The sequence below is a fragment of the Oncorhynchus tshawytscha genome, linkage group LG12 (genome assembly GCF_018296145.1).
Source record: "Oncorhynchus tshawytscha isolate Ot180627B linkage group LG12, Otsh_v2.0, whole genome shotgun sequence".
NCBI lineage: Eukaryota > Metazoa > Chordata > Actinopteri > Salmoniformes > Salmonidae > Oncorhynchus > Oncorhynchus tshawytscha.
Window position 1 is genome coordinate 75,196,734 of NC_056440.1, and position 22,779 is coordinate 75,219,512.

At 45.4% G+C, this 22,779-nt stretch overlaps 3 protein-coding genes across 10 annotated transcripts in view; all 3 read left to right on the forward strand.

Annotated features, from left to right (window-relative positions):
* fam214a (family with sequence similarity 214 member A) overlaps window positions 1-2,248 on the forward strand; it is a 41,203-nt gene extending 38,955 nt beyond the window's left edge. The window contains 3 exon segments of the mRNA XM_042331066.1: window positions 355-423; window positions 993-1,231; window positions 1,391-2,248. Coding sequence (XP_042187000.1) covers window positions 355-423; window positions 993-1,231; window positions 1,391-1,544 — 462 coding nt within the window. The 3' untranslated portion in view covers window positions 1,545-2,248.
* Window positions 2,249-2,995: 747 nt separating this feature from the next.
* LOC112237321 (cAMP-regulated phosphoprotein 19) lies at window positions 2,996-6,934 on the forward strand. The gene is made up of 3 exons (XM_042331065.1): window positions 2,996-3,213; window positions 5,958-6,080; window positions 6,252-6,934. Exons 1-3 carry the CDS (start codon window positions 3,154-3,156, stop codon window positions 6,429-6,431), a joined length of 363 nt encoding a protein of 120 aa, XP_042186999.1. The 5' UTR covers window positions 2,996-3,153; the 3' UTR covers window positions 6,432-6,934.
* A 2,678-nt stretch (window positions 6,935-9,612) lies between these two features.
* The window catches only part of myo5aa (myosin VAa), a 101,700-nt gene continuing 88,533 nt past the window's right edge, over window positions 9,613-22,779 (forward strand). For all 8 annotated transcript variants that reach the window (XM_042331067.1, XM_042331074.1, XM_042331071.1 and 5 more), the window contains exon 1: window positions 9,613-9,869. In XM_042331067.1, the coding sequence (XP_042187001.1) occupies window positions 9,813-9,869 (57 nt within the window). In that variant the 5' untranslated portion in view covers window positions 9,613-9,812. The remainder of the gene's footprint in view (window positions 9,870-22,779) is intronic.

The window sequence follows — 22,779 nt, forward strand, 5'->3', positions numbered from 1 at the left end:
CACATTTTAGAGTGGCCTTTTATTGTCCCCAGCACAAGGTCCACCTGTGTAATAATCATGCTTTTTAATCAGCTTCTTGATATGCCACACATGTCAAGTGAATGGATTATCATGGAAAAGGAGAAATGCTCACTAACAGGGATGTACACAAATTTGTGCCCAAGATTTGAGAGAAATTAGCTTTCTGTGTCTGGAAAATTTCTGAATTATTTTATTTCAGCTCATGGAACATGGGGTAAAACACTTTACATGTTGTGTTTTATATGCACACACTTACTGCTCACAGTGCAGATCAATATTAATAGTGTGTGTGTGTGTGTGTGTGTGTGTGTGTGTGTGTTGTTTTTGCTACAGGGAGTCATCAACCTGGAGACTCTGGGTAAACGGGGCTACCGTGTCCCTCCATCAGGAACCATTCAAGTGGTGAGGACAGATTTTCACTCTGTGGATTATACACATTGAAGACTTTTGTTTAAATGTGTGTGCCTGCGTGTCACTGTTGCTGACATAATAACTCCAGACAGAGAGAACAAAGGAAAGATGGGCCAGCTCCCGTTCCAGCAGAGAGTTAGGAGAAATACGCTACTGTAGTGTGTTAACCCCTTCTCTTTTCCTCTCTCCCGCCCACTTTCTCTCTCTCTCCTGCTCTCTCCCGCCCACTTTCTCTCTCTCCCCCCCGCCCTCTCTCTCTCTCTCCCGCCCACTTTCTCTCTCTCTCTCTTGCCCTCTCTCTCTCTCTCTGCCCTCTCTCTCTCTCTCCCCGCCCATTTTCTCTCTCTCTCCTGCTCTCTCCCGCCCACTTTCTCTCTCTCCTGCCCTCTCTCTCTCTCTCCCACCCACTTTCTCTCTCTCTCTCCCACCCACTTTCTCTCTCTCTCTCCTGCCCTCTCTCTCGCTCTCTCCCGCCCTCTCTCTCGCTCTCTCCCGCCCACTTTTCTCTCTCTCTCCTGCCCTCTCTCCCTCTCTCTCTCTCTCCCCCCCTTCTCTCCCAGACCTTATTTAACCCCAATAAGACTGTGGTGAAGATGTTTGTGGTGGTGTATGACCTGAGAGCCATGCCTGCTGGCCACCAGACCTTCCTCCGTCAGAGGACCTTTTCTGTCCCCGTTCGACGGGACAGCACACACTCACACAAACACGGCAGCCCAGACAACACACACACACCCGGCAGCAGCAGGAAAGCCCTCTCCCTCGGCCAGGAACGCATCCTGCGCTACCTCATTCACCTGAGGTAAGAAAGATGCCTGGCTCAGCTGACCTGTCAATCACATCTCCCCTGTCAGTCAAATAAATGACCTGTTAGTCAAGACTGGACAGAAGACCAAACTGAACAGGAAAACATTGTACTGGCACTCATCTAGCTCTTTCTTCACACCTCCCCCCAATCCAGGTTCCAGACCTCCAGGTCAGGTAAAGTGTACCTCCACAGGGATATCAGACTGCTGTTCAGTAGGAAGTCTATGGAGGTAGACAGTGGAGCGGCCTACGAACTCAAGTCCTACACAGAGTCCCCAGCTGACCCAGCCTTCTCCCCGCGCTGCTGACACACACACACACACACACACACACCTCCATCTGCACTGACACACACACACACACTCCTCTATCTGCACTGACGCACACACTCCTCTAACTACACTGACGCATACACGCACACCCACAGAGCTGTCAGAGCTGGGCTCAGAGTGTTCTCGTGTGGAACAGTCCAGACAGGCTCCGTCCCAGATACCTAAGGCCTGGAGATTTTGCTGACCATGAACAACTCCTGGCCCTACAGAACCCTGCTGTTTTCTGTGACGCTCAAACACGTATTTATACATGTAGAAAATGTATTAAAGACATGCTAAAACACACATCAAAAACACGTTAGCGACCATGGACCACTGACTGACCAGAACAAGCAATCAAGAGACTGAGAAAATTACAAGACGACATTGAAAAAGCGCACTGTGTATTTCCACGACTGGAAATCAAAAGGAGTAATATTCTGTTTTTTTTGTACTGTTACAAAAACAAATCTTTAAAGTGTTGCAATAGAGAGTAACATGTAGCTTTAGTGTTTACATCATTTTCTTTGTTTACCGTCAGTTATTTAATATTTAAATGAATATTTCAGTTACTGCTTATGTGACATCTATCATCCTCAGCATTATGATCTAGTGCAAAACTCTGTAAATCATAATGTGTATTTTTGACATTAACTCAGATCTGAAAATATATCTATATCTTAAAGCAATCTTGAAAGCTGCATTGTGTCTGTGTCTTTTATTTTGAGTGTTTTGGACAACTGAGGTCCATGTCATGTCGACTGATGTAAAACATATCATGTCCTTATACATATGATAAAGATGATATGAAAATGAGTCAGTATTTCTACAGTGGTATAAAATGACTGTTTAAGTCCTCATTGGTCATAGCAGGTTGGTCCTGGGGTCAGATGTACATGATCAAGTGGCCTGTGGAGAAGACAAAGAATACACACTGAGGAGCCACATTCAAATCCTTGTCAATTAAATAACACTTTTGTTCTGTCTGCAAATCACTAATATATGTAACCTGGCCCTTCTTTCTTAGTGTAGGCCTACTGCTGCAGGCTTCAACTGCCAAGAGGTCATGGCACAGGTGGTGGCCACGCTCCATAACCACAGAGTCACTGGTTCAGCTCTGGCAGTTCCCCCACAATCACTGGCCTTCAATATAACCTATGGATCATGGTCCATCAAAGGAAGAATGTGTATAATTTAGCTTATTTCATGACATTGGACTTGATCACCAAAGCCTTCTGATGCAGTCCATTATCATTACAGCAAAAAAACGACATTTACCATCATGCAATATACTGGGAAACACCAGTTCAAATTTGATGTGAATTTTTTTTTGTAGTGAATGTCGGTTGCATGAATTAAGTCGAGTTAAGTCGATGCTCAACAAAAGGCTCTACTTTCGTCTTGCTCAAATATCAAGCGACAGTTTTTAGAGGAAGATGGATGAGCGCGCCTCTGCTAAAGAATGACGTCAGATCGGGCAGACATATTTGTGCGGGCTGATAGTTAACGGTCGGACGGATTCGTATGGCGAGAGGAAGCCAGGGCAAGGATTTAGTTCAGATTGTGTTTACTTTTCGACTTTGCCAGGGATCGAGGTCACACTGAAATGTCGGAGGAAATTGAGGGGACAAAGACGACGGAGGAGACGGTGGTGAATGACCAGAATGTACGTTTATTTGCCTTAAACACAACCACAGTCAAGCTGCACTGCAATGCACACTATCATATGATATGGCAGGTTTTTAGCTAACGTTAGCTACTGTAACGTCGTTAGCGTTAATCCTTCCTAACTAGCAAAACTTGATTATCAACAACATCAGTTTGCTTAATAAATGCCAAGTGGTATCTAATCAATCTGTTTTCCATAACTATTTGCAGTCGTAGCTAGCAGGGATTTTCGATATTAAGCTAACGTTAACTAAGGTCGGATTTCATCTAGCTAACGCGGGTAGCTAGCTTCGACAGTTAACGTTAGCTGCCCACAATGCTAACGTTAACTAATCAAGTCATGATTATTTGTTAAGTACAAGCAGAACAAGTACCCAAATTATTGTTTTTCCTGAAGTAATAACCAACGTTAGTTAATTGACTTGCTTGTTGGATATTGACCTAACGAGTTAACGTTAAATATGTCGGTTTGTGTCTATTTTAGCAGCTTGCTAACAAACATCATTGGCACATTAGCCAGCTAGTTTTAACCACATTAACCAACAAGTGATATAACTTACTGCCTACCACCATCAAAGCCATCTAACGTTAGCGAAGTTGTTGCTTTCAGTGGCTTGACTACTGTTGTCTACTCTAAAGAAGGCAGCCTGGCTGTCTGTCAACAGTGACTCGCCCCTCGCTGTACAGTAGGCCAGTGTTTGTTTTGTCCTTAGCTAGGTAGCTAGCTAGCTAAACTCAGCAAAAAAAAGAAATGTCCTCTCACTGTCAACTGCGTTTATTTTCAGCAAACTTAACGTGTTAATATTTGTATGAACATATCAAGATTCAACAACTGATACTTAAACTGAACAAGTTCCACAGGCATGTGACTAACAGAAATGTAATAATGTGTCCCTGAACAAAGGGGGGGATCAAAAGTAACAGTCAGTATCTGGTGTGGCCACCAGCTGCATTAAGTACTGCAGTGCATCTCCTCATGGACTGCACCAGATTTGCCAGTTCTTGCTGTGAGATGTTACCCCACTCTTCCACCAAGGCACCTGCAAGTTCCTGGACATTTCTGGGGGGGAATGGCCCTCACCCTCTGATCCAACAGGTCCCAGACTTGCTCAATGGGATTGAGATCCGGGCTCTTCGCTGGCCATGGCAGAACACTGATATTCATGTCTTGAAGGAAACCACGCACAGAACGAGCAGTATGGCTGGAGGGTCATTTCAGGATGAGCCTGCAGGAAGGGTACCACATGAGGGAGGAGGATGTCTTCCCTGTAACGCACAGCGTTGAGATTGCCTGCAATGACAACAAGCTCAGTCCGATGATGCTGTGATACACCGCCCCAGACCATGACGGACCCTCCACATCGATCCCTCGGCAGAGTACAGGCCTCAGTGTAATGCTCAGTCCTTCGATGATAAACCCAAATCTGACCATCGCCCCTGGTGAGACGAAACCGCGACTCGTCAGTGAAGAGCACTTTTTGCCAGTCCTGCGACAGTGGGTTTGTGCCCATAGGTGACGTTGTTGGCTACAAGTCCAGCATCTCTCAGCGTACTGTGGACAGTCTGAGCACTGATGGAGGGGTTGTGCATTCCTGGTGTAACTCAGGCAGTTGTTGTTGCCATCCTGTACCTGTCCCGCAGGTGTGGTGATCAGCTGTACCGATCCTGTGCAGGTGTTGTTACACGTGGTCTGCCACTGCGAGGACGATCAGCTGTCCGTCCTGTCTCCCTGTAGCGCTGTCTTGGGTGTCTCCGAGTATGGACATTACATTTATTGCCCTGGCCACATCTGCAGTCCTCATGCCTCCTCGCAGCATGGCTAAGGTACATTCACGCAGATGAGCAGGGACCCGGGGCATCTTTCTTTTGGTGTTTTTCAGAGTCCGTAGAAAGGCCTCTTTTTAGTGTCCTAAGTTTTCATAACTGTGACCTTAATTGCCTACCGTCTGTAAGCTGTTAGTGTCTTAACGACCGTTCCACAGCTCCATGTTCATTAATTGTTTATGGTTTATTGAACAAGCATGGGAAACAGTGTTTAAACCTTTACAATGAAGATCTGTGAAGTTATTTGGATTTTTATGAATTGTCTTTGAAAGACAGGGTCCTGAAAAAGGGACCTTTTCTTTTTCTTGCAGAGTTTGTCGATTAGATGACAACCTGAAATCTCTGTGACAATATCTGTGAGAACATTAGGAACACCTTACAAAAATTGAGTCGCACCCCCTTTTGCCCTCAGAACAGCCTCAATTCGTTGGGGCATGGACTTTACAAGGTGAAAGCGTTCCACAGGGATGGTGGCCCATGTTGACTCCAATGCTTCCCACAGTTGTCAAGTTGGCTGGATGTCCTTTGTGTGGTGGACCATTCTTAATACACATGGGCAAACAGTTGAGTGTGAACCCAGCAGCGTTGCAGTTTTTAGCACAATTTAACCAGGTGCTCTAGACTAGAGTGTCCATAGGGTCTGTGCAGCAGGCTGAAAGCTTGACTTCCCTACCAGGAGTAACAGCCCTGCTCCCTCCGCATGTGTTGTCCATGTGGGTGGCATATGTGTTGTGCAGGTGTTTTCAGGAGCTGATGTGACAGACCACAGTGTGTTTGCTTAGCATAGCTTTGGGTACGCTGTCCATACAACGGCTCGAACCCTGGGCACAATGCCTCGCAAGCACGTGACCGCCCGCTTGACAATGCCTTTAGCCAGCTGCGCCACAGAAACGCTTTCAATTGTTGTTTGTGTTTCAGGAGATGGACGACAAGGTGACCAGTCCAGAGAAGGTTGAGGAGGCCAAGTTGAAGGCTCGCTACCCAAACCTGGGGCACAAACCTGGAGGCTCCGACCTGCTACGCAAACGCCTGACCAAGGGGGTGAGTCCACAGCCCTACCTACTGCCCTACCTACTGCCCTACCTTCTCTCCTAACCTTCTCTCCTAACCTATCTCCACAAGCCCAGAGTTGTCTCTCTCTCAGCATCAATTAGACTATGTATTTAAAAAAAAGTTACAGCTTGTTTTAAGTTTAACATTCTCTCTCTGCAGCAAAAGTATTTTGACTCTGGGGACTACAACATGGCCAAGGCCAAGGTGAAGAACAAGCAGCTTCCTGCAGCTACGTCAGAGAAGAGCGGAGGAGGAGAGATCACAGGAGACCATATCCCCACACCTCAGGACCTGCCTCAGAGGAAACCTTCCCTGGTGGCCAGCAAACTGGCCGGCTGATACACACACTGTCCTGTCTCTAACCCTGTCAATACTCCTAACAATCACCCTGCTACACTTGTTCCTCTCTCACTACCTCTCCCCCATCTACTTCTGCCCCAGCCCCAGAGAGACCCTTCCCTGGTGGCCAGCAAACTGGCACACACCTCTAACCGCCTGTCCCTGGTTCTGTCCCTCATCCTCTTCACCCAGTCCTCTCTGCTTCCCCTCACCTTCCACTCTGTTATGGCTCCCTCTTCTTCCTGCTCTTCCTCCCCTCGGTTCTTGTTTATTTTCTATTCTCATGTAAAAATACACTGAAAGCAAGGATGAGGATGTGTAGAAGGGAGAGAGGGAGGACTGGGATGACTCTACTACAGGAGGAGACTTTAAAGATGACCACAACTCTGTGTCCCAGATGACACCCTATCCCCTATATAGCCCTGTGGGCCCTGGTCAAAAGTACATTGTACAAAACATTAGGAATACCATTCCTAATATTGAGTTGCACCCCCTTTTGCCCTCAGAACAGCCTCAATTCATTGAGGCATGGACTCTACAAGGTGTCGAAAGCGTTCCACAGGGATGCTGGCTCATGTTGACTCCAATGCTTCTCACAGTTGTCATATTTGCTGGGTATCTTTTGGGTGGTGAACCATTATTGAGACACACAGGAAACTGCAGTGTTGCAGTTCTTGACGCACTCAAACTGGCACCTACTACCATATCCCGATCAAAGGCACCTAAATCTGTCACCCTCTGAATGGCACACATACACAATCTGTCTCGAGGCTCCACAATCCTTCTTTAACCGGTCTCTAATCATTCATCTATACTGATTTGAATTGGATTTAACAAGTGACATCAATAAGGAATCATAGCATTCACCTGATCAGTCTATCATGGAAAGAGCAGGTGTTCATAATGTTTTGTACACTTGTGTATTTAGGGAATAGGGTGCCATTTTGGATACACACCTGGAGAGTCTGTAACATAGGAGGGAGGAGGACCCAGACTGGAGCCACAGAGAGTCTTGAAATGGCACACTATTCCCTATGCAGTACACTACTATCAACCAGCGCCCTATGTGGCTGCCCTTTGAGCATCTGGCCCAAAACGGTTACATTACATAGGGCATAGTGATCCATTTGGGACAGGCAGGCGGTCTCTGGTCTAGAGGATTGAATGTCGTCTCCAGTCCTGTTAGCTGATTGTGTAAATATTTCTAGTTGTGTTGGAGAGGAGTGAGGCTGAAGTCAGCCTTTTAGAATGTTTTAACGTAGAATATTATGATTTACCAAACACGTTGGTGTTATGTCGTCACCTAAATTATGCTCTAATGTGCTTGAGTGATTGAATATAACCTTGATAATGACTGACCAGAACCTCTCACTGCTGCTGTTCTGTTTTAAAGGCTACCTTTTTGTCACAAATGGCAACCTATTCATTACATAGTGCACCACTTTTAAACAGGGTCCAAGGGGCTCTAGTGGTGAGAAGTAGTGCATTTTATAGGGAATCTCCAATCATACCCTTCTTTCTGTGTAGTGAACTACATTACACCCACTGCCACACAGGGCTCTAGTCAAAAGTAGTGCACTATTGGCGAGTTTCCAATGAGGATTTACCCCAGTGTTTTACCAAAATACTCAGACTTTTCTGTTTCCGTCTACCCGGGTCGGCACCCGTGTCTCACTGGGCCATGGCTCCAGTGGACCTGTTCTGACTTGGAGCCAAGCCCAGCCCATAGCTAACTATGAACTTTAACACCTTCTCACAAAGCTACTGTCAAGAATGATGTGGAGGTTGTTGATTCTGCCTGCCCCAAGTCTTTAGCATCAACCTCCTGATAACACTAGAGCTTTACATTAAAACACTGATGACCCACTTGTGGGAGTAAGTCCCAATGGAAAAGCACCAACATGTATGGCCCCATAAAACCTCCTGACCAGGAAAAACTCTTGACCCTATTTGTAACCTCTGGTTTCAGACCGGAGGGAGGAGTGAATGTCACAGGTTTTTGGTGGCCCCTTTAGTTGTGGAGGATGTGCTCGTGGTAATGGCTGGAGTGGAATGGTATCAAACACATGGTTTTCATGTGTTTGATACCATTCCCATTACTCTGTTCCATCCATTATGAGCCGTCCTCCCCTCAGCAGCCTCCAGTGGTGAATGTAGATGTAACAGCTGGATGATGTGACCGGGGTGCTAAAGACATCTTCATTTAGCTCCAAATGTTTTGGCCTCACACACACTCATTCATCTCTCACACACAGACACACTCCTCTACACATCAACTCTCTCACATATACACACTCACTCCCACTCTCCTTCTTTCTCTCACACACACACTCCCTCATATACACCTACCCCCTTTGGCCAACATATCTTTACAGATCTCAGTCACACCCTATTCCCTATATAGTGCTCTACTGTATATATGCACAGGCCAATCCACTAGTGGGGGTGTGGTCATCAAGGGTCTGAAGCTGAAGGACTGAATAGTTAAGGTGTGTGTATATGACTGCCCCCATCCACAACCCCCTGTCACTTTGTGCCATTTTGTTTTGTAAATAAAATAGTTTTGCACAAATGGCTGTTGGGTGTTGGATGACTGACTCCATGCATTGACAGATCATACAGTCATCGATGAAGGATTGTATACAAAGGAATTCTGTATGAAAATGTAGAGGCCAGTTAGTATTAGATGAGGGATAACACCAGCAGAGCTGAAGCACCAAGATAAATCTTGATCAAAATGTATATAAATAATCTGGATTTATCTCCCACTTAAAACACACAAGCTCTGGCCGAAGACCGACAGACCCTAGTGGAAGAAGATTGTTGCAGTTTTATGTCCCATCTGGGACGAAGAGGGCTAAATGATCAGGCCTATGGCACATGGCAACCAGGGCTGTATTCATTAGTCAGATTCTGTTGCAAAACGTTTAGTCTGTTGCAATCTAAACGGAAAACGTTTGGCATCGAACATGAGTTTCTGTTCAACAAATTCAGGTAGGTTCCTCCCCGTTTCGTTCTGTTTGCTTCCGTTTGGCTCATATAGTAAACAGACTAAACGTTTTGCAAAGGAATCTGACTATCTGACAAGCAGGCTTCTAACCAGCAGAACTAAAACGATGTCGCCTCTTGGCCACAGCGGAGCGCTGTTTAGCCATGTTTCCGAGCCCATGGCAACAACCGCGTTTTACTGAATCATTTTATCCATCATCAATTCCCACAATGCTCCGAGAGATGCCAAAATATTGAGGTTTTCTAGGTATGATGGCGCTAGGTGTTGTACACTAAAAAGAGAATAACCTAAAACCTGGAGGGACTTTTATTAACTGCGAGGAAAAAACGGAGTGGCGAACTACTGATGTTCAAATCTAGCTGCTGAGATTCATGGAAAAAGGACACGACAGCTCCACCAGTATGGCAGCGTCAGAGCTGTACACAAAGGTAATAGAACCAACGTAATCGGTATTTGCTTTGCCTTGTGCGTTTATAGCGTTTCTGCAGCGCTTTCTTTAATGAGAACAAAGCAAAGAGCTTGTTTGTAATCATTCATTCGTGATGGCGGGAATGAATGAGAGAGAAGTTTTCCAACCAAACATCGAGATTGACAGGTGACAAAGCCTCGAACAACGCACAGGAGGTGATTATCAAACCAGTGCGTGGTTTTTGGAACGTATGAAAAGTGCTTGAAGCAGGGTCCTACAGCAATACACTGTACATATAGGTTGACATGCAGTAGTCTATGACTGAGTGAAGGCGCCTTCTATATTTAGCTCTCTGCTGGGTTAAAATGGGTGCAGCAGACGCAGCTCAGCTGACAAAGCGCCGAGGCTATGGGTTCTGCGATTCGGCCTCTGTCTCTGCCCTTCATAGCCCCCCGCTCAGAATGACCGTCAATTTAAATGTTTTATTATTCGGCTTAATGTCAGGTCGGGGTTGATGCACTTTTAAAAATACAATTTTTATTTGAGTATACATTTAGCATCGCACTGGCAACGATAGAGAATGGTGTTTTTTGACCTACATAAATCATGTTCTTTTGTCAACCTGCACAGTGATGTTTGTTATTGTGTTTTATAAATGCTGTTTATTTGATCTCGAGGCTGGGATTCGGTTTGGGTACGGAGGAGAGAGGAATGATGCTGATACCAGTGGTGACGTCACGGGCCCCGTTTACGTCACCGTGATTTGTTTTGAGATTTTTGTCCCCCTTTTTGCATCCATGACCATGTTCAGTATGCAAACGTATATAGAAATATCACAAATAGAGCTGACGTTATTCCGTATTCTACAAGTCAGCCATGCATGTTTGTTTTACATCGGATATTTCTAGCTGAAAGTTCTAAACTTTGCATCCAGCTGAACGAAGGTTACTTATGTAACCAGTGTTATGTGAACTATATGGATCACTCCAATATATTGGTATCACTCCGCGGCGTAGGGATACATCCGAGGTGAGGATTTACTCCTGTGTACACCCGTGTCACGGCTGGGGTCTGCCTCTATATATAGTCCCCATAACCGCTACACACATTCTCTACATCATTTTTGAGGCGCCTCTAGCACCATAGAGGATTTGAGTGATCCATGTAGCTCACATAACTGTGGTTACATACATAACCTTCGTTATGTTTCACTATATTGGATCACTCCAATATACTGGTATACCCGTACCAGATTAGTCGGTGCTAGAGGGACCTGGCCAGCCAGCGGCAAAGTCCCAGCGCGGGACCGAAACACAGGGGCCGTCAATGTGGAGGGGGGTCCCGGCACAGTCCCCGAACGGGGAGGCGATGCCCAGGACCGCTGAACCAACTGTAGAGGGAGGTGCCACATTTACCCGATAGTACCTAGCAAAGGTGCAAGAGGAAGCCCAGCTGGGTGCAGCACAGATATCAAATCAAATCAAATCAAAATCAAATGTATTTATATAGCCCCTCGTACATCAGCTGATATCTCAAAGTGCTGTACAGAAACCCAGCCTAAAACCCCAAACAGCAAGCAATGCAGGTGTAGAAGCACGGTGGCTAGGAAAAACTCCCTAGAAAGGCCAAAACCTAGGAAGAAACCTAGAGAGGAACCAGGCTATGTGGGGTGGCCAGTCCTCTTCTGGCTGTGCCGGGTGGAGATTATAACAGAACATGGCCAAGATGTTCAAATGTTCATAAATGACCAGCATGGTCGAATAATAATAAGGCAGAACAGTTGAAACTGGAGCAGCAGCACGGCCAGGTGGACTGGGGACAGCAAGGAGTCATCATGTCAGATAGTCCTGGGGCATGGTCCTAGGGCTCAGGTCCTCCGAGAGAGAGAAAGAAAGAAAGAGAGAAGGAGAGAATTAGAGAACGCACACTTAGATTCACACAGGACACCGAATAGGACAGGAGAAGTACTCCGGATATAACAAACTGACCCTAGCCCCCTGACACATAAACTACTGCAGCATAAATACTGGAGGCTGAGACAGGAGGGGTCAGGAGACACTGTGGCCCCATCCGAGGACACCCCCGGACAGGGCCAAACCGGAAGGATATAACCCCACCCACTTTGCCAAAGCACAGCCACCACACCACTATATCAGCGAGGGGCACTCCTCTCAGTAGAGCCCAGGACGCAGCCACACCTCGTGTTGAATGTGCCACCACAGATCCCAGCACTGGCCTGCTAGCCAGGCGGTATGTTGTCGTAATCGTGTCCATGATCCAGTGAGACAAAGAGCTGGTCTGTTGTTCTCACAGGGCACAGCATGCCGGAGGGAGGTCCAGACTCCTCCCGCCACTGCCGGGAGGGTCGTAAGGAGAGAGGATAAAAAGGGATGTTCACATGCCTGTCTTACAGAACCTTCGGGAGGAATGAAGGGCTGTGGTGGAGAGGGTCCATCCGGTAGCACTCAGAACTTACCGAAAGAGCATGGAGCTCATCCACCCTCTTCATGGAAGTAATCGGTACCAAGAAAACCACCTTCATAGAGAGGTGTTTCAGGGAGGCAGACTCCAACTGTTCATAAGGTGGCTTTGCCAAAGTTGCCAAGACCACATCTAGATCCCAGCTTGCTGGTGAGCGGGTCCTAGCTGGACTCAGGCAACGAACCCCCTTCATAAACCTGGAGACCAAGGGATGGCGCCCCACTGGCTTGTCCATCCACCCCGCATGACAGGCAGATATAGCGGCCAAATACCCTCTGTGTGGAGGCCGCCAAGCCCTCATCCAAGCGAGACTGCATGTATTGGAAGACATACTGCACCCCGCATGACTCGGGCACAACCTCAATACCAGTGCACCAAGAGCAGGACAACCGCCAGCACAACTGGTATGCCGTGGTTATAACCAGTGCCCTTGCCCTCTGCATGGTGTTCATTACACCCTCCTGTAGTCCTAACATAGACCATTGGTACCGTTCAGTGGCCAAGCCCACAGACTGAGGCGGTGTGGCCTCGGATGTCACAGAGTCCCCCCAACCTGAGACAGCAGGTCCGGTCTCAGAGGAAGTTGCCAAGGTGTCCCAGACAACAGGGACAGGAGAAGGCCTTTGCCGATGCGTTCCTGGTTCGAGCCCAGGTAGGAGCGAGGAGAGGGATGGAAGCTATACTGTTACACTGGCAATACTAAAGTGCCTATAAGAACATCCAATAGTCAAAGGTTAATGAAATACAAATGGTATAGAGAGAAATAGTCCTATAATTCCTATAATAACTACAACCTAAAACTTCTTACCTGGGAATATTGAAAACTCATGTTAAAAGGAACCACCAGCTTTCATATGTTCTCATGTTCTGAGCAAGGAACTTAAACGTTAGCTTTCTTACATGGCATATATTGCACTTTTACTTTCTTCTCCAACACTTTGTTTTGCATTACTTAAACCAAATTGAACATGTTTCATTATTTATTTGAGGCTAAATTGATTTTATTGATGTATTATATTAAGTTAAAATAAGTGTTCATTCATTATTGTTGTAATTGTCATTATTACAAATACAGTTTTTTTTTTTAATCGGCCGATTTAATCGGCATCTGCTTTTTTGGTCCTCCAATAAACGGTATCGGCGTTGAAAAATCATAATCGGTCGACCTCTAGTGTAGAACCCGCCTAGCCGTTCTGATGTCTCAATCCTGCGGACAACACCCTTGTCCAGGAGTGAGGTAATCTCCAGCCGCAGGGTTTTCTGTAGAGGGTCGACAAATCAAATCAAATCAAATTTATTTAATAGCCCTTCGTACATCAGCTGATATCTCAAAGTGCTGTACAGAAACCCAGCCTAAAACCCCAAACAGCAAGCAATGCAGGTGTAGAAGCACGGTGGCTAGGAAAAACTCCCTAGAAAGGCCAAAACCTAGGAAGAAACCTAGAGAGGAACCAGGCTATGTGGGGTGGCCAGTCCTCTTCTGGCTGTGCCGGGTGGAGATTATAACAGAACATGGCCAAGATGTTCAAATGTTCATAAATGACCAGCATGGTCGAATAATAATAAGGCAGAACAGTTGAAACTGGAGCAGCAGCACAGTCAGGTGGAAGTTGAAACTGGAGCAGCAGCATGGCCAGGGGGACTGGGGACAGCAAGGAGTCATCATGTCAGGTAGTCCTGGGGCATGGTCCTAGGGCTCAGGTCAGTTGAAACTGGAACAGCAGCATGGCCAGGTGGACTGGGGACAGCAAGGAGTCATCATGTCAGGTAGTCCTGGGGCATGGTCCTAGGGCTCAGGTCCTCTGAGAGAGAAAGAAAGAAAGAGAGGAGGAGAGAATTAGAGAACGCACACTTAGATTCACACAGGACACCGAATAGGACAGGAGAAGTACTCCAGATATAACAAACTGACCCCAGCCCCCGACACATAAACTACTGCAGCATAAATACTGGAGGCTGAGACAGGAGGGGTCAGGAGACACTGTGGCCCCATCCGAGGACACCCCCGGACAGGGCCAAACAGGAAGGATATAACCCCACCCACTTTGCCAAAGCACATCCCCCACACCACTAGAGGGATATCTTCAACCACCAACTTACCATCCTGAGACAAGGCTGAGTATAGCCCACAAAGATCTCCGCCACGGCACAACCCAAGGGGGAGGCGCCAACCCAGACAGGATGACCACAACAGTGAATCAACCCACTCAGGTGACGCACCCCCTCCAGGGACGGCATGAGAGAGCCCCAGTAAGCCAGTGACTCAGCCCCTGTAATACATCCGCGGTGACACAAAGGCCCCTGAAGAATGGAGGCCGGCACCGGAATTGGAGTCAGTACCCCTCAAGCATTGAGGACAACCCATCGGGACTCCAAACACTCCACCCACTTTGCCCTTTGAGACCGGGAGAAGCGGCCGGGTAAGGGTGTGTCAGGGGACCTGCCGGGGCCCGCCTCTCCTCTTTTTTTAAATGTATTTAAATTCTATTTCACCTTTTATTTAACCAGGTAGGCCAGTTGAGAACAAGTTCTCATTTACAACTGTGACCTGGCCAAGATAAGGCAAAGCAGTGCGACATAAACACCACAGTTACACATGGAATAAACAAACGTACAGTCAGTAACACAATAGAAAAGTCTATATACATTGTGTGCAAATGAGTAAAGGCAGTAAATAGGCCGTAGTGGCAAAATAATTACAATTTAGCAGTTTAACACTGGAGTGAGATGTGCAGAAGATGAATGTGCAAGTAGAGATACTGGGGTGCAAAGGAGCAAAAAAAATAAAAATATGGGGATGAGGTGGGCTATTTACAGATGGGTTATGTACAGGTGCAATGATCTGTAAGCTGCTCTGATAGCTGATGCTTAAAGTTAGTGAGGGAGATATGAGTGTCATGCTTCATTGGTTTGTGCAATTTGTTCCAGTCATTGGCAGCAGAGAACTGTAAGGAAAGGTGGCCAAAGGAGGAATTGGCTTTGGGGGTGACCAGTGAAATATACCTGCTGGAGCGTGTGCTACGGGTGGGTGCTGCTATGGTGACCAGTGAGCTGAGATAAGGCGGGGCTTTACCTAGCAAAGACTTATAGATGACCTGGAGCCAGTGGGTTTGACGACAAATATGAAGCGATGACCAGCCAACGAGAGCATACAGGTCACAGTGGTGGGTAGTATATGGGGCTTTGGTGACAAAACGGATGGCACTGTGATAGACTACATCCAGTTTGCTGAGTAGAGTGTTGGAGGCTATTTTGTAAATGACATCGCCGAAGTCCAGGCTCGGTAGGATAGTCAGTTTTACGAGGTTATGTTTGGCAGCATGAGTGAAGGAATAGGAATGTTGTGAAATAGGAAGCCGATGTGAGTCTGGAAGGAGAGTTTACAGTCTAACCAGACACCTAGGTATTTGTAGTTGTCCACATATTCTAAGTCAGAACCGTCCAGAGTAGTGATGCTAGACAGGCGGGCAGGTGCGGGCAGCGATCGGTTGAAGAGCATGCATTATGTTTTACTTGCATTTTAGAGCAGTTGGAGGCCACGGAAGGAGAGTTGTATGGCAAACACATGGGAAGACCCCTGTGGGAAAAACAGGCAGACAAAAAAACAGCAACCAGGTAATGGATTTGATTGATGTTTTTTTTACACCAACTGCGATTTTTTTGTAAGTATACTTCTTCCACGCAAGATATTACACTTACCAAGCGAACTTTAGAAAGTTTGTACCTCAAACCATACGGACATCCGCTGACAAAATGAAAGAGAACGTGTGTCGCGACCATGGGCTCTATACATAGGGGCGGACCCCAGCCGTGACACAGGTATAAACGGGGAGTAAATCTGTAAATCCTCACCTCGGATGTATCTCTCCGCCGCGGAGTGATACCAATGTATTGGAGTGATCCAATACAGCGAAACATAACACGGCCCAAGCGCAAGACAGCTAGGCCAGGGGAATGCTGAGCGATGAAGATGTATCACTGCCTGATCAAGACAGCTAGGCCAGGGGAATGCTGAGAGATAAAGACGTATCACTGCCTGATGAAGACAGCTAGGCCAGGGGAATGCTGAGAGATAAAGACGTATCACTGCCTGATGAAGACAGCTAGGCCAGGGGAATGCTGAGAGATGAAGACGTATCACTGCCTGATCAAGACAGCTAGGCCAGGGGAATGCTGAGCGATGAAGATGTATCACTGCCTGATCAAGACAGCTAGGCCAGGGTAATGCTGAGAGATGAAGACGTATCACTGCCTGATGAAGACAGCTAGGCCAGGGGAATGCTGAGAGATGAAGACGTATCACTGCCTGATGAAGACAGCTAGGCCAGGGGAATGCTGAGAGATAAAGACGTATCACTGCCTGATCAAAACAGCCCAAATAGAGGGATGCAATTTGAGTTTAGTATAATTAGAATAAAGAAATGAATGACAACAGCCTAGAATAACAAGACCCGACCCAACAAAGAAAATAATACTACTTTGTTGTTGATATTGTTTTTGACCAACAATGTGAGGAGGATAATTCAGATGAGAGCAGAGAGTCTGGGTGTGTGAGAAAGAGAGATGAGTTGCCCCCCCCACAAGGCCAGCTGCTGTATTCAGAATGTGTCAGTGTGGTGTGAATGACTGATACCCTGAAGTGTCCGAGTCCTCAGGGTTACTACTATCACATCCATCCACACACCAGAAGAAGGAGTGTGTGGATATATTAGAGACATATAGAAAGATTGTGTTAGACAGAACGGCAGTGTGTTTCCATCTGTCTGCAGACATGACTGTCCAGACTTAGGATGCATTCACCGCTGCACAAATGAAGTCTTTCCATAAAAACTGAAATGTCTGTGCATTGCTAATGCCTTTTAGTCTAAGTGTCAAAGGGTGTGTCAAATCAGAGGTTTTCCCTGAGGGTGTGTGTGCTTTTATTTGTGTGTACAGAGGTCTAGGGAACACTCTTCTTTTTGTGTCTCTAACCAATAAACGGTTAGTTCAGAAGGTCCTCCGCTGCATACGCAACACACACACACACCAGTGTTTCCCACAAGCACATAGATTAGCCAGCCAAATAGAAAAGGTAGCCAGCCAGGCGCCCCTGGTTCGGGGGTGCTTGCCCCCAAGGGTTCAACTTTCTTTTTTTTTTGTTGCCTAAGGAGCTCTATTCTGATGGCCTCTCGTACATTCCAATACCACGGTTCCTTCCGAAATGCACAGTGAAATTATGAAATACTTTATCGAGTTTACCTCCCAGATTGGAAACATTTGTTGTGATATTGTGTAGAGAGAAATGTAGATTTGTGGGTGTAGTTACCCTTTAATTTAAGTGCACACCTAGGAAGAGGCTGTTGTTTAGCAGTACATGTAATGGGAGTTTGCAAAACAAATACCCACTGGATTGATACAAATAATCATGTTATCATTCTGCCAGGTAGGCAGAGGCTACTTTCTAGTTAACATTTAATTGAGAAGGTTTTTGGGAAAGCCTTTCCATCTACCAGAAGACTGTTCTCATTAACAGCATCACTAAAGGCTATAGAAAGTAGCAGATGCACCACTCACTCAGACAGGAGCATTCTCTTTGCCTCTACAGAAAGTAGAAGATGCACCGCACACTCAGACAGGAGCATTCTCTTTGCCTCTACAGAAAGTAGAAGATGCACCGTACACTCAGACAGGAGCATTCTCACTGCCTCTACAGAAAGTAGAAGATGCACCGCACACTCAGACAGGAGCATTCTCTTTGCCTCTACAGAAAGTAGCAGATGCACCACTCACTCAGACAGGAGCATTCTCTTTGCCTCTACAGAAAGTAGAAGATGCACCGCACACTCAGACAGGAGCATTCTCTTTGCCTCTACAGAAAGTAGAAGATGCACCGCACACTCAGACAGGAGCATTCTCTTTGCCTCTACAGAAAGTAGAAGATGCACCGTACACTCAGACAGGAGCATTCTCACTGCCTCTACAGAAAGTAGAAGATGCACCGCACACTCAGACAGGAGCATTCTCTCTGCCTCTCCAGAAAGTAGAAGATGCACCGTACACTCAGACAGGAGCATTCTCTCTGCCTCTCCAGAAAGTAGAAGATGCACCGTACACTCAGACAGGAGCATTCTCTCTGCCTCTACAGAAAGTTGCAGGAAATAGGAATCACTGATGCCTTCTGTTCATGTCTTAAGATAAACTTGGGCAAATTATGAATTTAATATTTATTTAGTTGATTCCCTACTAAGGTCAATAAATTTTTTTAATATGGTTGAATTCTGTTTTAATACCTGGATTCCATGAGGGCCCTAATTATCATATGTGGATCAGAATGAGGCTCTCCACTTCCTATTGTTCCTGCAGTGATTCACCATCTTCGTTGAATGTTTTCATAATTTATGTGAAGATAATCAAACAGCTTTGGCCTACAGTAACCTATACAGTGTCTCCAGAAAGTATTCCTACTCCTAGACTTATTCCACAACAGTTTGTGTTACAGCCTGAATTCAAAATGGATTAAACAGATTTTCTTCTCTCACCCATCTACACATAATACCCCATAATGACAAAGTGAAAACCGATTTATTTATTTTTTGACATTTTTGCTCATTTATTGAAAATGAAATATAGAAATATCTCATTTACATTAGTATTCACACCCCTGCGTCAATACTTTGTTGAAGCACCTTTGGCAGCGATTGCATCTGAGTCTTTCTGGGTAAATCTCTAAGAGCTTTCCACACCTGGATTGTGAAACATTTGCACATTATTCTTTCCAAAAGTCTTCAAGCTCTGTGAAATTGGTTGTTGATCATTGCTAGACAACCATTTTCAGGTCTTAGATTTTCAAGCAGATTTATGTCAAAACTGTAACTCGACCACTCAGGAACATTCACTGTCTTCTTAGCAACTCCAGTGTATATTTGGCCTTGTGTTTCAGGTTATTGTCCTGCTGAAGGGTGAATTCATCTCCCAGTGTCTGGTGGAAAGCAGACTGAATCAGGTTTTCCTTTAGGATTTTTCCTGTGCTTAGCTCCATTTATTTTTTATTCTCAAAAAGTTCCCAGTCCTTAACAATTACATGTATACCCATAACATGATGTAGCCAAGACTGTGCAAGAAAATATGGAGAATGGTACTCGGTAATGTGTTGTATGTTTGGGGCAAATCCAATAACACTTTGTATTCAGGACAAAAAGTGAATTGCTTTATTTTCAGTATTACTTTAGTGCCTTGTTACAAACAGGAATCATGTTTTGAAATATGTTTTATTCTGTACAGGCTTCCTTTTTTTCACTCTGTCAATTAGGTTAGTATTGTGGAGTAACTACAATGTTGTTGATCCATCCTAATTTTTCTGCTATCACAGCCATTAAACCCTGTACTGTTTTAAAGTCACCATTGGCCTCATGGTGAAATCCCTGAGCGGTTTTCTTCCTCTCCGGCAACTGAGTTAGGAAGGACGTCTGTATCTTTGTAGTGACTGGGTGTATTGATACACCATCCAAAGTGTAATGAATAACTTCACCAGGCTCAAAGAGATATTCAATGTCTGCTTTTGTTATTACTTTTACCCATCTACAGTTGAAGTCGGAAGTTTACATACACTTAGGTTGGAGTCATTAAAGCTCGTTTTTCAACCACTCCACAAATTTCTTGTTAACAAACTATAGTTTTGGCAAGTTGGTTAGGACATCTACTTTGTGCATGACACAAGTAATTGTTCCAACAATTGTTTACAGACATATTATTTCACTTGCAATTCACTGTATCACAATTCAAGTGGGTCAGAAGTTTACATACACTAAGTTGACTGTTCCTTTAAACAGCTTGGAAAATTCCAGAAAATGTCATGGCTTTAGAAGCTTCTGATAGGCTAATTGACATAATTTGAGTCAATTGGAGGTGTACCTGTGGATGTATTTCAAGGCCTACCTTTAAACTCAGTGCCTCTTTGCTTGACATCATGGGAAAATCAAATGAAATCAGCCAAGACCTCAGAAAAGCAATTGTACACCTCCACAAGTCTGGTTCATCTGGAGCAATTTCCAAACGCCTGAATGTCACAGTGTAGCTTCCGTCCCTCTCCTCGCCCTTACCTGGGCTCGAACCAGGGACCCTCTGCACACACAGACAACAGTCACCCTAGAAGCATCGTTACCCATCGCTCCACAAAAGCCGCAGCCCTTGCAGAGCAAGGGAAACAACTACTTTAAGGTCTCAGAGTGGGTGACGTCACCGATTTGAAACACTATTAGCGTGCACCCTGCTAACCATTTCACACCGGTTACATGAAGGTACCACGTTAATCTGTACAAACAATAATACGCAAGTATAAACATGCAGCCGTCATTCTGCTCAGGAAGGAGACGAGTTCTTCTCCTAGAGATGAACGTACTTTGGTGCGATAAGTGCAACTCAATCCCAGAACAACAGCAAAGGACTTTGTGAAGAAGCTGGAGGAAATGGGTACAAAAGTATCTATATCCATAGTAAAACAAGTCCTATATCAACATAACCTGAAAGGCCGCTCAGCAAGGAAGAAGCCACTGCTCCAAAACCGCCATAAAAAAGCCAGACTACGGTTTGCAACTGCACATGGGGACAAAGATCATACTTTTTGGAGAAATGTCCTCTGGTCTGATGAAACAAAAATAGAACTGTTTGTTCATAATGACCATCATTATGTTTGTAGGAAAAAGGGGGCGGCTTGCAAGCCGAAGAACACCATCCCAACCGTGAAGCACGGGGATGGCAGCATCATGTTGTGGGGTTGCTTTGCTGCTGGAGGGACTGTTGCACTTCACAAAATAGATGGCATCATGTGGAAGGAAAATTATGTGGATATATTGAAGCAACATCTCAAGACATTAGTCAGGAAGTTAAGGCTTGGTAGCAAATGGGTCTTCCAAATGGACAATGACCCCAAGCATACTTCCAAAGTTGTGGCAAAATGGCTTCAGGACAACAAAGTCAAGGTATTGGAGTGGCCATCACAAAGCCCTGACCTCAATCGTATAGAAAATTTGTGGGCAGAACTGAAAAAGCGTGTGCGAGCAATGAGGCCTACAAACCTGACTCAGTTACACCAGCTCTGTCAGGAGGAATGGGCCAAAATTCACCCAACTTATTGTGGGAAGCTTGAGGAAGGCTACCCGACACGTTTGACCCAAGATAAACAATTTAAAGGCAATGCTACCAAATACTAATTGAGTGTACGTATGTAAACTTCTGACCCACTGGGAAAGTGATGAAAGAAATAAAAGCTGAAATAAATAATTCTATAATAATTTTTACTAGGATTAAATATCAGGAATTGTGAAACTGAGATTAAATGTATTTGGCTAAGGTGTATGTAAACTTCCGACTTCAACTGTACCAATAGGTGCCCTTCTTGTGAGGCATTGGAAAACCTCCCTGGTCTTTGGTTGAATCTGTGTTTTGAAATTCACTGCTCAACAGAGGGACCGTACAGATAAATTAATATGCGGGGTACAGATATGAGGTAGTCATTCAAAAATCATGTTAAACACTTATTGCACAGAATGAGTCCATGCAACTTATTATGTGACACGTTTAGCACTTTTTTTTGTCCTGAACTTTTATATAGGCTAGCCATAACAAAGTGGTTGAATACCTATTGACAGCTGTTTCATTTTTTATTAATTAGTAAAAATGTCCCCCCAAAATACTCCACTTTGACATTATGGGGCATTGTGTGTAGGCCAGTGCAAAACATCTAAACTTAATCCATTTTAAATTGAGGCTGTAACACAAAAAAATGTGGGGAAAGTCAAGGGGTGTGAATACTTTCCGAAGGCACTGTACAAGTTAGGGAGCCAAATGAACGGCTCTCTCACCGATGCGATTCGGTATGCTACACTGACTGACGAGAGTCACTCTCTTTAGTGTCACTGTCTGGTACCGGTACCATGTACAATACATGGGACGTGCGAATTCACTAGCGTCATGCCAACCACAGCACATATACATTGTACCGGCAGGCCGTGGGTCAGACAGCAGACTGTGTTTCCTTGTCATCATTCGCTTTGTGACTGACAGGCACATCAGGATAGCAAAGGGAAACGTTTAAATGAAAAGTAGCCTAGTTAATATGAAGTGCAAAATGTAGCCAGCTGAAAATGAGATTGTAATCGGCTGATTAGCCGACTGCTGGCGCGAATGGAAAATACTGTGCGCACACACAGGGTGGTATTGTAAACTAGGTTTGTCTCTTGTCTGCTCCGGCCGTGGGAGAGTCAGAGGACCCAATATTCTAGTGGGAAGCGAAAGGAGGGAGAGAGGAGAAAGAAGGCAGGTGAAGGTACAATGAAGAAATGCATAGCTCAGTAATTGGGACATGTTGGGATCAAACCCACAACCCAGCTGTTGCCAGTACCAATAACTATAATTCTGCTGTTGCCAGCACCAATAACTATAGTTCTGCTGTTGCCAGCACCAATAACTAT

Coding starts and splice junctions, on each gene's coding strand:
- LOC112237321 (XM_042331065.1), top strand. CDS start 3,154: ATGTCGGAGGAAATTGAGGGGACAAAGACGACGGAGGAGACGGTGGTG. Junction 3,214..5,957: donor CGGTGGTGAATGACCAGAAT/GTACGTTTATTT, acceptor TTTGTGTTTCAG/GAGATGGACGACAAGGTGAC. Junction 6,081..6,251: donor GCAAACGCCTGACCAAGGGG/GTGAGTCCACAG, acceptor CTCTCTCTGCAG/CAAAAGTATTTTGACTCTGG.